The sequence below is a fragment of the Oncorhynchus tshawytscha genome, linkage group LG04 (assembly GCF_018296145.1).
Source record: "Oncorhynchus tshawytscha isolate Ot180627B linkage group LG04, Otsh_v2.0, whole genome shotgun sequence".
NCBI lineage: Eukaryota > Metazoa > Chordata > Actinopteri > Salmoniformes > Salmonidae > Oncorhynchus > Oncorhynchus tshawytscha.
In genome coordinates, this window is record NC_056432.1 from 72,076,637 (window position 1) to 72,093,695 (window position 17,059).

The 17,059-nt window shown below is 45.0% G+C and overlaps 1 protein-coding gene across 2 annotated transcripts; it reads left to right on the plus strand.

The window, feature by feature from the left end:
* The first annotated feature begins 163 nt into the window (after positions 1-163).
* LOC112249343 (protein LSM14 homolog A) lies at positions 164-8,392 on the plus strand. 2 transcript variants are annotated; one of them, XM_024419197.2, is made up of 9 exons: positions 164-477; positions 1,082-1,245; positions 1,350-1,497; positions 3,709-3,897; positions 4,110-4,184; positions 4,385-4,564; positions 4,757-4,928; positions 5,070-5,349; positions 5,571-8,392. In XM_024419197.2, the coding sequence occupies exons 1-9, from the start codon at positions 357-359 to the stop codon at positions 5,589-5,591; spliced, it is 1,350 nt and encodes a 449-aa protein (XP_024274965.1). In that variant the 5' UTR covers positions 164-356; the 3' UTR covers positions 5,592-8,392. The 2 variants fall into 2 exon arrangements, with proteins under 2 accessions (XP_024274965.1, XP_024274964.1); XM_024419196.2 differs by having other exon boundaries at positions 165-477; positions 5,568-8,392.
* The last annotated feature ends 8,667 nt before the right edge of the window (positions 8,393-17,059 follow it).

Genomic DNA, 17,059 nt, shown 5'->3' on the forward strand with positions numbered 1-17,059 from the left:
TTGGCAGTCTCAGATCTAGGATCAGTTTGCCCTCTCCCAATCCCAGAAAGTATCCAGAAGGGCGAGAAACACAAAACTAACCTTAGATCAGTAATCTTTGAAAGGTAGCAATGATCCCGTGAAAACTCGCGATATCTACGGTTGACAGAGACGATTTCCCACCATTCTTTGCGGTGAGGCAAGGCATCATAAGAAAACGGCCATGTCGTTGTGCTAGCAAATTGGTGGAAGAACGAACGAGCAATAATCTTTGTTAGAAGTGTGCAAACAGGACTAAATAACGTAGCTAGCTACTTTCCATATACTTTTGGAAGATCTATATTTATTTCCCACATTCAAATAAAAAGGAAGACGGTATGAGTGGAGGGACACCCTACATCGGGAGTAAAATTAGCCTAATCTCGAAGGCCGAGATTCGCTATGAGGGAATTTTATACACAATTGACACCGAAAATTCGACTGTTGCCCTCGCCAAAGGTAAGCTAAAACGTATACATTGCAATCAAATAAGTCGATAAATTGAAAACACCGTTTTTTTTAAACTAGCAATGAGGTGCAGGCATTTAGTCTGTCACTGTCAAATTGTTCACAATGCTAGTTAGCATAGCTAGTAGCTAGCTTTGTCGAATGCGTAATCATGCGTGTGGCAGGCTAGTTTAAGTTAGCAGAGCTGATTTAACTAGCCCGTTTCACTGCAAACGCTCTGGCCTGTTTCATTCATGCTTTGTTGGTGCATTGTTTAGCTGACCGGTTTATCACTTAAGCTAACTTGCACGATTAGATAGTAAACGTTAGCGGTTAATGTGGACGGGAAATCGGCTAGATAAAATGCTAACGATGTTGACCTTAATTTGATGGCTAGAAAGTGCAAGTTAGCTAACTAGCGACCGTTCTATTGTTGTTCCTCCAGTGGCAGCTAGCTAGCTGCCTGTTTGCACTGGTATGTGCATGCACTCACTTGCGTTCTTTGTTTACGTCCTGCACGGCGTTTCATTTTGTCAATACTAGACTGTACAATGAATGGTGGATGATCTGGCAGGCAATCAATGTAATTTGTCTCTGCATTTGTTTATCCAAACAGTCCGCTCCTTTGGCACTGAGGATCGCCCTACTGACAGGCCAATTCCACCACGGGATGAAGTCTTCGAATACATAATCTTCAGAGGGAGTGACATCAAGGACCTGACTGTTTGCGAGCCACCAAAAGCCACCAGCTCCCTGCCTCAGGACCCTGCCATTGTTCAAGTAAGCAGGACATTGATCTAGTCAATGATTCATTGGGAAATGTATTTGCTGTTTACATACTTAATAGTTCTGTATATGGTTGTCTAACATTTTGTTTTCCCCAGTCCTCTATTGGATCCACCAATGCTCCACCCCCATCATTCCAGTCTGTGGGCTCATATGCACCCTTTAGCGGCAGGGCTCCTGTCCCCCCTTACAGCCAGTTTAACCCCAGCCCCCTGGTGTCCCAGCAGTTTGGAGTTGTCGGTGGAGGTTGGTACATTCATCTTGTTGCTTTGCCATTCTATCATCTCTGAGATGTCTGAAATGAAGAATGATCTTGAAAGCTCTTGTATTGTCAGTGTGTAATGCAATGCTGTTGGAGCTAGAGTACTTTTTTCTTTAGCATATCTGCCTCTCAATATCATGCAATTTTATGTTCTATGCAGTATCTTGCTTGCAGTTAACATCAGTGGAGAGCTGCACTTCTTGCATTATTATAATCACACAACCTGCCTTTGATCATGACTCTGTTCCAGTGCATTACACAAGAAATTGGACTAAGGTGTCTTCTATATGGGGGGAGTTGTGTTAAGAGCCCCAGCGCTCGGTCTGAACAGTAACATGTCACTTGCGGTACGGTTTTGGAGGCATAAGGATCTTATCTTTAATATCAGTGAGAAATAATAATTAAAGGTTAAAGTGATACACCTTTTTTATTGGGTTAGTGTTCCCACATGGCCATATCTCCATGTTACAGCGTGTGTTTATGGAAGACAGAGGCACTACCTGTGCTAATTAGCTATCTGGCATACTCCAAACACCTGTGTGTAACTGTAGAAGGTTGCCAGAAATGTGACACTGAAAAATACTGTTTGCTTCAATGGTGATAAAGCTGGTTAAAAGTGTACAGTAAGTGTATATTTTGCAGTTGTGAAATAATTTTGAAAGTAAAGGGATTTGTTTCTAGAACCGAATTGCAATTTATAATCGATTTCATGTTTAAATTGAGTATCTGGGGCTCCTGAGTGGAGCAGAGGTCTAAGGCACTGCATGAGTGCTAGAGGTGTTACTACAGTCTCAGCTTCATATGTGCCACAACCGGCCGTGGTCGGGAGTCCAATAGGACCGCTCGTAATTGGCCCAGTGTCATCCGGGTTTGGGGATGGGTTTGGGGATGGGTTTGGCCAGTGGGGCTTTACTTGACTCATTGCACTCTAGCGACTCTTTGTGGTGGGCCGGGTGCCTGCAGGCTCACCACCTATGCCAGTTTCCAGCAGGGGAGGCTGACACATTGGTACGGCTGGCTTCCGGGTTAAGCTGGCGGGTGTTAAGGAGCGCGGTTAGGTGGAGTTTCGGTGGACGCATGACTTCGCCTCTCCCGAGCCCATTGGGGCGCTGCAGCGATGAACCAAGATCGAATAATTGGGGAGAAAAGGGGGTAAAATAATATATATTTATATTGCTTATTTGGCTGTGTTGGCTGCCAGAGCCAGTCTACCTTTTAAATATATCATATAATGTCCTTGGACCTTAAATAGTAACAGTTGGCTCCTTAAAGATAAACCTCTCCTTAATGCAACTGCTGTGTCAGATTTCCAAAAAGCGTTTACGGCGAAAGCACACCATGAGATAATGTTGAGTACAGCGCTCAGCCGCCAAAACAAGCCATACATACACCCGCCAGGTTGTGGAGGCAACAAAAGTCAGAAAAGGCGTTATAAATATTCACTTACTGTTGATCTTCACCGGAATGCACTACCAGGAATCCCAGTTCCACAATAAATGTTTGTTTTGTTCGAGTCCATCTTTATGTCCAAATACCTCCTTTTTGTTTGCGTTTAGTTCACAAATCCAAATGCACAAAGCGTGGGCACTAAGTCCAGCTGAAAAGTCAAAAAGGTTCCATTAAAGTTCGCAGAAACATGTCAAACGATGTATATAATCAATCTTTAGGATGTTTTTATCATAACTCTTCAATAATATTCCAACCGGACAATTCCATTGTCATTAGACAGGGAACGGAGCTCACGCCACGCATGATAAACAACTCATGGCTTTCAGCTGAGCCACTTACTCGGAGTGCTCTTATTCTCTCTCCTTTCACAATAGAGGCCTGAAACAACTTTCTAAAGACTGTTAACATCTACTGGAAGCCTTAGGAAGTGCAATCTGAGCCCATTTACACTGGATATTGGATAGGCAATCACTTGAAAAACTACAAACCTCAGATTTCCCACTTCCTGGTTGGATTTTTCTCAGGTTTTTGCCTGCCATATGAGTTCTGCTATACTCAGACATCATTCAAACAGTTTTAGAAACTTCGGTGTTTTCTATCCAACTCTACTAATAATATGCATATCTGAGCTTCTGGGCCTTAGTAGCAGGCAGTTTACTCTGGGCATGCTTTTGATCCGGATGTGAAAATACTGCCCTCTAGAGGTAAACAGTACATCTTGGGCTAAACCCTGCCTTGTCCTCTAGGTCGCATCAGTCCCCAGCTGGACACTCTGAGGAAGAGCCCTTCCATGGAGCAGGCAGTGCAGACTTCCCCCACCACTGCCCCTGCTGCACCTGCACCAGTGGGACGAAGGAGCCCAGCTGGCCCATCAGCCAGGCCCATCACTACCCTGGGCAACCAGAAGCCTCCAGACATCCTGGAACAGAGGAGGGGTGAGGCTGTAGCCAGGCTTGGCCTGAATGTCCACAATGTACTGCTGTCACACAGACTAGTCTACATTGCCTGTTTAGAACAATTGCTTGATTGCCTATCTCTCTAAGTGAAGAACCTGGCCATATGGCTTTCTAGTTTAGAATATTGTTGCTCTTGACTGATATGCCAAAATAATTGCGAGTTTGGTCTTTTTATTTTGTGCTTTTTTTAGGCCCTGAGGTTCAGAAAATACCCAGAACAGATTCCGAGCAAGGTGGTGGCGACAACCGGAATCACCGTCAATGTGGTGAGTTGGTTCTCATGAAATACCAGTGTACTTGTTAACCTGTTTTAAGCTCTCGCCCTAGCTTCTGTTGTGCACTGGCTTACTAGTGTTAATGTGCCCATCTTTTTCTGTCAAAATAAGATCTATACGCATTCAAACTAAATATAATTTAAAGGTTGCTTTGCTATTGTTTGTCTGACTCTGCTGTCTTGTCTTCCCAGCCGGTGGTCCTCCCCCTCAGCGCCGTGGTCGTGGAGGTGGTCACCGTGGAAGAGGCCGTTTCAACCCACACAGGGACGGTCCCATGAAGTTTGATCAAGACTTTGACTTTGAGACTGCCAACGCTCAGTTCAACAAGGAGGAGATTGAAAAAGAGTTTCAGAGCAAACTCAAACTGAAAGGTACTATTTGTAATTATTATAGCATGTTCCATGCAGCAGTAATGTCATGGCCTAGCCTGGGTTCCTACCTAAATTCCCAGGCTGCCACTGTTGACTTGGAACTTGTCAATTTTTGTGTACTCTTTTTATCCTCTTATCTTAATCCAAGTTCATGAAGAAATGTTGTACCCCTTTTTTAATTGTCTAACATAGATGACAAGCCTGATAAACCAGAGAAGGCTCTTAATGGAGATGAGAAGGCAGATTCTGGAGTGGAGACCCAGAACAGTGAAGGCAATGCTGAAGAAGAGGAACCTGTGGTGGCCAACGTTTACTACGACAAGACTAAGTCCTTCTTTGATAACATTTCTTCTGATGATACAAGGCATGTCCCTTTTGCTCTCTTAAACTATTAACTATTTTTATTTGTGCTTTGTGGTATTGATAGTGTCTCATACTAATTGAAATCCAAAGCATGTCTGTTAGGTTAGTCTTTGGCATTAAAGGTCTCATTTTGTATTTACAGGAAAGCAGCTGAGCGATCTGGCGGTTCAGGATTCCCAAGAAGGCAGACTTGGGCTGAGGAGAGGAGGATGAATTCGGAGACCTTTGGCATTCCACTGAGGCACAACCGAGGCCGAGGAGGCTTCAGAGGAAGTCGTGGCGGCGTGGGCTTCCGTGGGGGCAGAGGGCGTGCCATGAGCAGAGGTTCCTTTGGACCCCCCCGCGGGGCCCCACCCGGCTTCAGGGGAGGATTCCGAGGAAGCAGCAGAGGTGGCCGGGAGTTTGTTGAATATGAATACAGGGTAAATCATTCCTTACACCACATGTAAAAATATTGGTGATTTTATATTTTATTATTCCAAAGTTAAATGTACATAAGCACACACTCGCAACAAAGGACAGGACAACCCAACATCACACTTATAATGCAAGTAAAGTTCAATATGATGCAAGACGTTGTCTCGATATTATTAAAGGCTGGATGCGTGTTCAAGTCTAAACATGTTTTGCTTTATTCCAGAAGGATAACAAAGTGGCCGCGTAGTGCATCAGAGAGATGGATCCACCAAGAATTGTAGCCCTTCATGGTCCAGAAATATTTGTCAAAAAGATTGATGACATACTCTGTAAATTTCCCACCAGCACTGGGGTTGACTGCTTTATTTCAACGGGTGTGAATGCAGTTTCTTTACCAATTTCATTTTTTTTCTCCCAAAAATACAACAAAGGATTATAATGTGCTTATGAGAATTTGAGCATTGTTTGATATTATACAGTAATCAGAGGGACAAGAACTTGTGTAAATATTGTACTCCAGTGGAATTATTCAGTATTTTTGCATCTATTTGAGTTCCTTTCTTACTAAAATTGTATTTGATAATGTTGTGTAAAGATGTATGCAGAATCCCGCTGATACTGTGAGTACTTTGATCACTGAAAAATAGCTTTATTTTTTGGGGATATATCCTGCAATGTACCTTAGGAGCACTAAAATCCTACATAGCCTGTCGGGTCACAGTTTTTGTTTTTTATATTTTCCTAGTCTATTTCTTAGTAGCCGTTTATTCCGTGTTTTGACGTTCTGCTGTACTTTGCCAAGTTTCTTAGAAACTATTGTTTCCGTGTTCCTGCTAAAAGACTAAAATGTAAATGTTCTTGGGGTACATCAAGTAGATAAGTGGTTTACATCATAGGCTCACTTTTGTTGTTGGAGAGATCCTGCTTTCTAATTAAGGTAGTCAGTTCAGACCTTTAAGCTATTTATACAAGATCGGAGTAGGTCAGACATCCTGAAAACATTTGAGCGTTTTCACTAATCGGGATCATTTGTTTTATAATCTTACTGAATATTGAATGAATGTATTTCTACTGCATCACGCTGTTATTTCTGCCCCAAAGATATTTTGTGGTTGCCACTTAACTTCTGGTTTTAGAAATGCATATGAATGAATTGATTCAGAGCTTTTGGGATGTTTTCTCTACCCCTAAGCATGCCCTGTGGTTCCCAACACCTGCTAATGCTGGTCACCAACTACAGGTCATGTTGGGAAGGACTGCAGTCCTTGTGATTTGGTGATGGGGTATGCTGCACATATTTGCTCTGGCATATTTTTGTTAAATGTAGTGTTGGTGACTATAGCTCTTTTTAGTGTAGTCGATGTCGTCAAAGGAGGCTTTTCTGCAACAATCATGGCTGAACTTGGAGATCAGTCATTAGAAATGTCTATCTAGCCTTCATCTCCCCAGCGCTTGAATATGAAATAACTGCCAAGTTTTAACTAGCCGCTGAACAAGTGTCTATGGTATTAAATCATTGTTGACCTCTAAATGTTTGCCCTGCAAGAGGAGATGGCTGCTTCTGGCCTAGACTGCTGTGTAACCAGATTGATCTTGTCCCCAGTATGGAATACGACTGGGAGCATTGGGCTACATATTCTGTTTGTTTCAAAACAATTTGCAATTCAACAAGTGTTACTGATGTATGTTAACATTTTTCTAGCAGACAATCTTGCTTTGCCTGATGGTCTATTGGCATGCTTGCCCCTTGTATGGTGTTGCATCTGAAAAAACAATCTGGTGTGCTCAACTCAACAAAGATGCTGGTGTTTTTTGTTTTTCAGTCCCACTAATGCAACTTCAGTGAATAATAGTATCATTCACCAGCTGTATTGACATTGTAGTAGCCTGGCACACAAGTGATTCTAACGTAAGCTTGTCCTGAAAAAAGAACATCAATTTGTTGAAGTGGCAATATGTTGGGGAGAGTAAGGGCTGTATAACTTGGGAAAAATCTTCAGCCATCAGAGATAATATTCTGCACAACTAGGTTTGAGTATACATTCATAGATTTATTTTAAGTCCAACCACTAAATTTACATGAGGTTGAAGGAAACAAATTCACTTGTTGGAAGAAGTTAGATGAAAAGTAGTGAAGTTACTCCAGGCCTTAAAACCAATCTACTAAGCTTCTGGAAGAATTCCTAGTGATCCAATTCCAGCATTTGTAATAAACCGCATCGGTGCTTTAAGCTTGCAATGTTTGTCCCTTTCCCCATGCTTGGGGAAGTCTATTGAGCACTGTCTATTGTTCAGCACTTGCAGTTTGGAGGATTGTCCATAAAATCATACCTCTTGAGGCAATTCAGATTTTTAATGGGATATTTTCTTTTTATAAGATAAAGGGATGTGAACTGGATGTTGAGACCAGTGGATAAGGGGGTGGATTTTTCAGATGTTCTCACTTTGTGTCAGTATGTTTGGGAGTGCTAGAAGGAGGGTTATGCATTTATCTTCCTCTCAATTGACCTACAGTATGATGACAATATGTAAGCTGTACTATTTGAAAACACTACAAGATAAACCTGATCTAGAACATAAAAAATGTTGGGCAGCTAGGCCAATATATCCTGTAGTTCATAAATGTGCAGTTTGACTGAATTGTTGTACAGATTGATAATACAGAGCAATGTATGGCAGCCTTAGCCTCGTACGAATCATCCTGATCTGTGAGCTCGTGAGATCAGGATGGCTAGTATGGGGCTATGGCATCCTTGCCTTGTGATAAAACACAAAATAATGACTCCGAACAAGGATTATACACAGGAGCCTGGGTAGTTGCAATAACCACATCGGTGTAAGGTCCAGAGATACTTTGAGATTTCAAACTACATATTACCTACATATTGCTGTAAAGTTTTGATTACATTAGTTACTTCTTCCGACCTCTGGAATAATAAAGCCAGATATTGTTTCTAAATAAAGCAGTTGAACAGCATGGTGTACTTCAAGTGGGCCGACCCTCTGCAGACAGGTTTTTACTCTATAAAAATAAACAATTGTTCAATAGCCATCTCCTTGTTTTTATTATATTGACAGTCGAGTTGCCTTCCAAGAATTGTGGACACTACTCAGTTCACATATTTTTCAAGATTTTAGGCGAAATGAAATTATTGCCTTCTAGCAAACCTTCCAGGCTCATAGCATCTGTGTATGTCATTGTTTTAGGGCTTTTCAGTTACTATTTGAAATATGTTTATGGTCATGGTATTTTCTAGAGAAGGGGGAACATGTATATGTAGTTCGAAAATGTATTTAAGTTATATTTTTTTATAGACATGCTTCTGTAGAAAGCATTGGGTTAACTTTTTCTGAAGTTTCATTAGATTTTGACATGCGCACTAGCACGGGCACGGGACGTTTTTTCACTTCGCTCCCTAGCTACTTCTCGTCCTACCCTGAGTCCTACTCCTGTCCAAAACAACTGGATAGATGAACTTGATATAGCAGGAAGCATCAATTAGCCTATCCACAGATTAGCAGGATTCTATATCAGGGTAAAGACAAGGGACTGTATTGAAATTGAACGGGCAAATGTTCGACTAAAATGAACGAAAATCCCTGTTTCCACTAGTTACCATAGCCACAAAGTCCGGATGGCTATATCGTAAAAATCATGAAAACAGAAATTGGCCTTTGGGTCATAATTTAAGGTTCGGGTTAGGCATAAGAATAGCGGTGAGGTTAAGATGTGGAACACCGTTTTGGTCTTAAAGCACGTGGTCAAAACGCGATCTTTTTAATGCTATGTGTGTAAAGTAAACAGGTCCAGGCGCTAAATGAACGCCTACACGCGTCAAAGAAGGGCGTGCAAATGTGTGGTTTAACATGTGCTAAATAAACGTCTGCAAGCGGTCCTGCGCACGTCAAGTTAACGCCTACAGCTGCTAAATATACATCCACTCACGCTAATTTAACGCGTTCTTTAATATGCAATTTTACTAGCTTCTCCTTTCAAACAGATTTCACAGTTTGAAGGAACTTCCTTTTCCACTGCAAACAGATTTTGAAACTTTACAAGGTAAACGTTTTGTCTTTGACATTTTTTTACTGAATCGTAAAGTTTATCAGCTAGTTTACAGTGGAAGGATCGGTTTCTCATCACTGGCTATAAAATGCAGCTAACATTAATCTAGCACCAGGATCAGCAGTGCTTAGCATAAACTAAGTCAGATAATTGCTAGCTAATTTAGCTAACGCCGGTAGCCTCGAACTCCGGCCATTATTATATTGTAATGACCAGACTAGATCATAAAGGAACAATTGTCCAGTGTCGTGGAAATTTGCTCTATTTACCAAATCATGAGAGCAAACCACACACAAGTCAGAGTTAGTTATCAAAGTCCATCTTTAATTATATGAGCTCTATCACGACCCTGTGACTCTCAGATCAATTCAGTGTCTATCAATGAATTCTCTGAGAGTCCCTTACACATTGCAGCTGAGATCCTTTAATAGCAAAAAACACACATAGTCAGACAGCATAGACATAATAAATCGTTCAGCTTTGTCTCCTAAACTATGTTATTTTCTCAAACTCAGAACCATAAACCAATCCTCCATATCAACAGGCATATATCAAATCCATCCTATCTTGACAAGATCACAGAGACACTGACTGGCACACAGACATTGTGGAGCCAAGAGATACACGCTTGACCTCTCTCCGGCCCAAGCAACTTAGTCTTGACATAGAACAGATACTGCAACCCCGACACAGTATTATACAGAAATAACATTCTGATGAGAAGTAACTTACAAACATATGATGAATATAAAACATCTTACCTATGTTACCAACCAATTCTGATTATTCCCCAACACCAGACAGAGGATTAAGTTTACGAATTGACGGTTTATTAACCCAACTTCACACAGGCTACTGTTAAGCCGTAGCCCACGCAAAATAAATGAAGGATACCCCACAAATCAACCGTGACCTTCTCTTGTGAAGCCCAGACATAAGAGAAAGAACAACGGCTAAACCTGGTCTTAACTTCCAATGCTCCACCCCCCTGCCAAACCCCCCTCCACGCCACTCCGCCAACCACCAGGATGCCCAGCATCAGAACATTCCAGGCATTCCCAAGATTGGCAGATAGCAGGTTGATTGGCATGGTGGACCCTGCGGGTCGCTACACAGCCCCCCCACCACAAAGTCCCTCGTCCCCGGGAACAAACAAAGTCTCTGAAGCGACCCGGAGGTCTCCTTTGCCTGTGTGGCCGTGATGGACCAGTTGTGAAACAGGGTTCCATCCGTGGCAGGGGGCTGCCCCTCTGGGACCCAGGGGATGAAGTCAGGGATATGGGGGACAAGGATGCGGGAACGGGGAATACAGTCCATGGCATCACGAGGTGACAGGGAGGGAGACAGGGGGAGTGGGCTGTCTGGAGCCTTGTCTGCGGCACCTGGGGGTGGGTGCCTGGAGAATGTCATTGCCAGAGAGGGGAATTGTGGGGGTCCCTGGGGTTTGGGGAGAAGAGGCCCCTCTGTATGGGGCTAACCTGTCCCGGTGCAGTGCCACCTTTCTCCCCCTGGGAGGAAGCTGCACCCAGTAAACAACCTCCCCTACCCTCTCCAGGATGCTGCAGGGTCCCACCCAGTGACTGTCCAACTTGGGGCATCTGCCTTTTTTCCTTAGGGTGCTGTAGTAGATCCAGACCAGCTCCCCAGCCACAAAGTGCCTTCCCCGGGTGTGCACGTCATAGTTCCTCTTCTGCCTCACACCTGCATTCACCGGCTGCACTCTGGCGACGGTGTGGGCTGTCTCCAGGCGGTCCTGGAGTCTCCGGGCATACTCCGGCCCAGGGGGAACACGAGGGCTATCCGTGGGTCGACGCCATCTCCGCAGGGGTGTGGATCTCTCCCCAGCATGAGGAGGGCAGGCGGGCAGGAGGTGAAGTCTTGGACAGCGGAGCAGCATGCCATGAGGACCATAGGCAGGTGCTTGTCCCAGTCACACTGTTGTTTGGCAGAGACGATAGCCAACTGCTGTCCAAGCGTTTGTTGAAGCGCTCCACAAGGCCATAACTTTGAGGATGGAGAGGGGTAGTGCAGGTCTTGTGCATACCCAGCCTCACACATGGTGGCGAACACACGGGACTCAAAGTTTCTGCCTTGGTTGCTGTGGATGGACTCCGCAGCTCCAAACCTGCTGAACATCCCGCTGTCAGGGCGTCGACGATGGTCTCTGCCTCCTGGTCAGACAGAGCATAGGCCTCAGGCCATTTTGTGAAATAGTCCATGGTCGTGAGCTCCCAGAGGTTTCCACTGTCTGTGGTAGGAAACGGCCCAACTACATCCACTCCCACCCTCTCCATGGGAGACCCCACTGGGAACTGTTGGAGCTCAGCATGAGAGCGGCCTGGGGGGTCCTTTCTCGCTGTGCAGTTGTCACAGGCCTCCATATCCCTCTTGTGCTGCCCCAGTAAAAGTCCTGACGGTCCTGGCAGTGTTTTTGTGACCCTAAAGTGTCCAGTCCCCACCCCCCCATGAGTACTCTGGAGCACAGCCTCCCGCAGTGCTTTTGGGGCCACCACCTGCCACCTCTCCTCTCCCGTAGCTGACTCCTTCCATGCCTGCCGTAGCACGCCATCAGCCTCTCAAACTTTGACCACACCCCTTTGGTCACGAGTGAGAGAGCTGTCACCTCTTCCCACGGAGGCCTCACCTGCGCCTCTACCCACTGTAGCACTGGCTGTAGGTCTGTGTCCCGTCCCTGCTGCTGCTGCCCCCATTCACCCACGTTGACAGTCTGCAGTCCCACAGCAGACAGGCCCGCTCCCCCGAAACACTGTGGCACAGACCCCCTCCTCTGCACACAGCTCTCTCTCACGTTCTTCTCTCCGCCTTCAGTGGCGGCAGCCGTCTGCAGAACAGGGCCGACGGGACATGGCGTCGGCGTTGGAGTGGCGTGACCCTGCCCTGTGCACCACTGTGAAGTCATACGGCTGAAGCTCCTCCAACCAGCATGCCACCTGTCCCTCTGGCTCTCTGAAAGACATGAGCCACTGGAGAGCAGAGTGGTCAGTCCTTACAGTAAATGGCAGGCCACCCAGGTAGTACTTGAATTGTTTGATGGAAGCCACAACAGCCAAGAGCTCCATCCGGGTGACACAGTAGTGGCGCACATGTTTGCTGAAGTAGGCCACCACTCTCTCCCCCTCTGGCCCCACCTGGGCCATGCCCACATTGCTTGCGTCTGTGTCCAGGATAAAGGGCAAGGTGAGGTCAGGGGGGGAAAGCACGGGGGCCTCGATCAGTGCACGTTTGAGGGTGTTGAAGGCCTCCTCACACTCCACTGTCCAAGTGAAGGCCTTGTCCTTCAGCAGCAGGCGGTTCAGGGGAGCAGCGACGCTTGAGAAGCCCCGTACAAACCTCCTGTAGTACGAGGCCAGGCCTAGGAAGCTCTTCAGCTGACGCTGGTCGTGGGGTTGGGCCAGTCTCAGACAGCCCCCACCTTGTCCTCCATGGTGCTGATCCCCTCCTTCCCCACTCGGTGGCCCAAGAAGGACACCTCTCTCCTCTTGAAGTGGCACTTCTCGGGGTGGAGCTTCAGACCTGCGGCAGCCACCCTCTCCATCACACGCTGTAGTGCCACCAGGGCTGACTGGAAGGTGCTGCCATGGGCCAGGATGTCATCGAGGTATACCAGACACTGCTGTCGGGGGATGCCATCCAGCACCCTGTCCATCAAACGCTCAAAAGTAGCTGGAGTGTTGCACAGGCCGAAGCACATGACCTTAAACTGCCAGTGTCCTCTGTTAGTGGAGAACACAGTTTTGGCTCTGGCCTCTGGGGAGAGGGGCACCTGCCAGTAGCCACTGCGGAGGTCTAGGGAGGAGAACCAGGAGGACCTCCTAACCAGGTCCAGCGACTCATCGATACATGGTATGGGGTATGAGTCCTTCCTGGTTACCTCATTTAGCCACCTGTAGTCCGCACAGAACCTCAGCTTGCCCCCCTTCTTCGGAACCATGACGACTGGCGCCGCCCAGGGGCTGTCTGAGGGCTCAATGAAGTCTGCCCACTGCATCTCCAACACAGCCTTGTCTGCCGCCTCCTGGCGTGCTAGCGGGAAACGGCGGGGACGCGTCTTGATGGGTCGATCTCATGCTGCACCAGATGAGTCTGACCCACCTCTTCCTCCCTCAGCGCAAATCTGTCTCTGAATTCAAACAGCAACTGCCACAACCGTTCCTGCTGCTCGGGGTCAAGACCAACAGTTCCTCAATTTGTAAACTCAATCCCACTTCTGACACCAATGTAATGACCGGACTTGATCATAAAGGAGCAATTGTCCAAACAGAGGATTGAGTTTACGAATTGACGGTTTATTAACCCAACTTCACACAGGCTACTGTTTGGCCGTAGCCCGTGACCTTCTCTTGTGAAGCCCAGACGTAAGAGAAAGAAAAATGGCTAAACCTGGTCTTAACTTCCAATGCTCCATCCCTCTGCCCAACCCCCCTCCACACCACTCCGCCAACCACCAGGATGCCCGGCATCAGAACATTCCAGGCATTCCCAAGATTGGCAGATAGCAGGTTGATTGGCATGTCCGACCCCGCGAACACTTGGTACTGTTAAATACAACACAACCAACTAATAACCTAATACATAACACACAGCTGTCTGTGTGGGTCGCTACAATATCATATAGCCTCAAACTTTGCACGGTCATACTGCTAGCCGCAGTGAACGACACCGTCTTGTGTTTTATTAAATGCTGAAAAAACATGTAAACTATAACAGCCACAGAAACGTGTTAATACTGTGTTAATACTGTAATGAAACAGGGAGGGAGCAGGTCGAGGGCTCGAAGTCCAGCGCGCTATCGACTGCCGCAAAAGCATGCTCAGGTGGCAGAGTCGATTTCCGCGCTTATAAATTCAGGGTTGTTACAATACTATCAAGGTAAATTACATACTAGCAAGATTGTTGCTTGAATGCAGAGCCAGGCATACGTAGATTAGACAACGGAGATGCTCAAAATCTAGGTAGTTCTCGATTTTTGGACTATTGTCTTTATTTTGCTTTATCATTGACTTAAGGAAGACAAGCTTCCTAAATGTGACTTATCGGCTAGTACTGAAGCAGGACATGTTTTTGAGTTACATTTTTAGCCCAAAGCCTTGTATTTAAGTAAAACAACAACTTAAGGTAGGCCACTTCTTCAGCCCGACTGGCTTTCGTTTAAATGCTAGCATTAGCTGCGCTAGCTCGGTATTAGCATGAACACAGAACAGCTCACATAAAGCACATTTGGCTAGTCACAACCTTGTAAAACCTTTGCTAACGTTACATGTCAGCTTTTGAACAGAGTAGACTTTAATGTGCACGTTCACTTTTTGAATATTTATATTCCATCGAAGCTTATTTGGGTAAAATAACTTCAGGTATATACCCAGTACTTCTTCAATGGAATAGGGTTCCCATTCCTTCCGCTTTATTTTCACACAATTGTGTCTTGCAGAAGGGAACCATGAAGAGGAGCTTGGAGTGGGCAAGGGAGAGGCTGATAAAGCAGCAGAGAAGACCTGATTCATAAACTATCAATTAATTCAGGTGATTCTCACCTGGTTGGCCATGCATGCACAACACAAGGTATGCAACATTAAGCCCAATCAAATAGCCAATGTTATTAAAACATGTGTCCCAACGACAGTCAAGCAGCGTTTGTCAGTTGTGTTAATGTTATGAACTACAAACAATCTATGGTTCTTGGGAGTCAATGAATCAATTGAAAGTGACTACAATTAGACATTTTAAAACTGTGCCAGTAAAGATGACAAAAGTAATCTGCTCTTATGGTCCTGTTTACATTTTTTCCAGACACTTCAATCTGACACTCTTGTTAATGTTTGACGTCAGGCCTCCCGGGTGGCGCAGTGGTTAAGGGCGCTGTACTGCAGCGCCAGCTGTGCCATCAGAGTCCCTGGGTTCGCGCCCAGGCTCTGTCGTGGGGCGACGCACAATTGGCCTAGCGTCGTCCGGGTTAGGGAGGGATTGGTCGGTAGGGATGTCCTTGTCTCATCGCGCACCAGCGACTCCTGTGGCGGGCCGGGCGCAGTGCATGCTAACCAAGGTTGCCAGGTGCACGGTGTTTCCTCCGACACATTGGTGCAGCTGGCTTCCGGGTTGGATGCGCGCTGTGTTAAGAAGCAGTGCGGCTTGGGTTGTGTATCGGAGGACGCATGACTTTAAACCTTCGTCTCTCCCGAGCCCGTACGGGAGTTGTAGCGATGAGACAAGATAGTAGCTACTACAATAATTGGATACCACAAAATTGGGGAGAAAAAGGGGTTAAATTCAAAAAAATATATATTTAAAAAATGTTTGACGCCATTGTTGACAGAGGAAGAACAATGATTCCAAGCACCCCTCTCCTTTTGAAGCTTCCAGTCTGTTATTCAAACTCAATCAGCATGACAGAGTGATCTCCAGCCTTGTCCTCGTCAACACTCACACCTGTGTTAACGAAACAATCACTGACATGATGTCAGCTGGTCCTTTTATGGCAGGGCTGAAATGTTTTTGGGGGACTGAGTTCATTTGTATGGCAATGAGAGACTTTGCAATCAATCACTCTTCATAACATTCTGGAGTATATGCAAATTGCCATCATACAAACTGAGGCAGCAGACTTCGAAAATTAATATTTGTGTCTCAAAAGTTTTCGCCACAACTGTACAGCTTATCATGAGATACTCTACCTCAGACGAGCAATAACTTGAGACTTCCTTAGATGTCGTGCACCAGCTGTTATTTACAAAAATACATAGTCCGCCACCACTTGTCTTACCAGACGCCGCTGTTCTATACTGCCGGTACAGCGTATAACCAGCCATCTGTATGTTGATAGTGTCATCGTTCAGCCACAACTCCGTGAAGCATAAGATATTACAGTTTTGAATGTCCTGTTGGTAGTTTAATCTTGCGCGTAGGTCATCGATTTTATTCTCCAAAGATTGCATTAAAAATCAGTCATTTACAACATTAACAATGTCTACACTGTATTTCTGATCCTTTAGATGTTATTTTAATGGACAAAAATGGTGCTTTTAAAAAAACAAGGACATTTCTAAGTGACCCCAAACTATTGAACGGTAGTGTATGTTATGGTTCACTCTTAGTTTTCCTTATCTCCACTGTGGAATGTCTGTCTTGATCCATCCACCTGTCTTCTTTGATAGTCAGGCCTTACCCCTTCATCCCATAGTTTTTTTCCTGTAATCTAATTTAATATGACTGAAGATGCAGAATTTTTTACCAGGCCCTGTCTAAGTATAACTGACTTGTTGAAACTTTGACCACATGCCCTCTATCAAATCAAAACTAGAATTTAAAAAAAGTATGCTAGACATGTTAGCATAGATCATACCTAGTTTGAGGTTTCTGTAACAAACGGTGACTTAGTTTTATACCGCTTTAAATGGCATTTCATAGATTTGATGTATAAAATCAAAACAAAGGTTGTAAAAGTATGCCAGACATTTATAGAATAACTCATACCTAGTTCGATTTTTCTGTCATAATCAGTGAAAACGTTTGATTTTTATAGATGTTTCTATCAAAGCAAAGGTTGTAAAAGTATGCTAGACATTTATAAAATAAACCATTTCTATGTTACTGTGACAATCAATGAATTAGTTATTGATTTTTACCATTTTAAA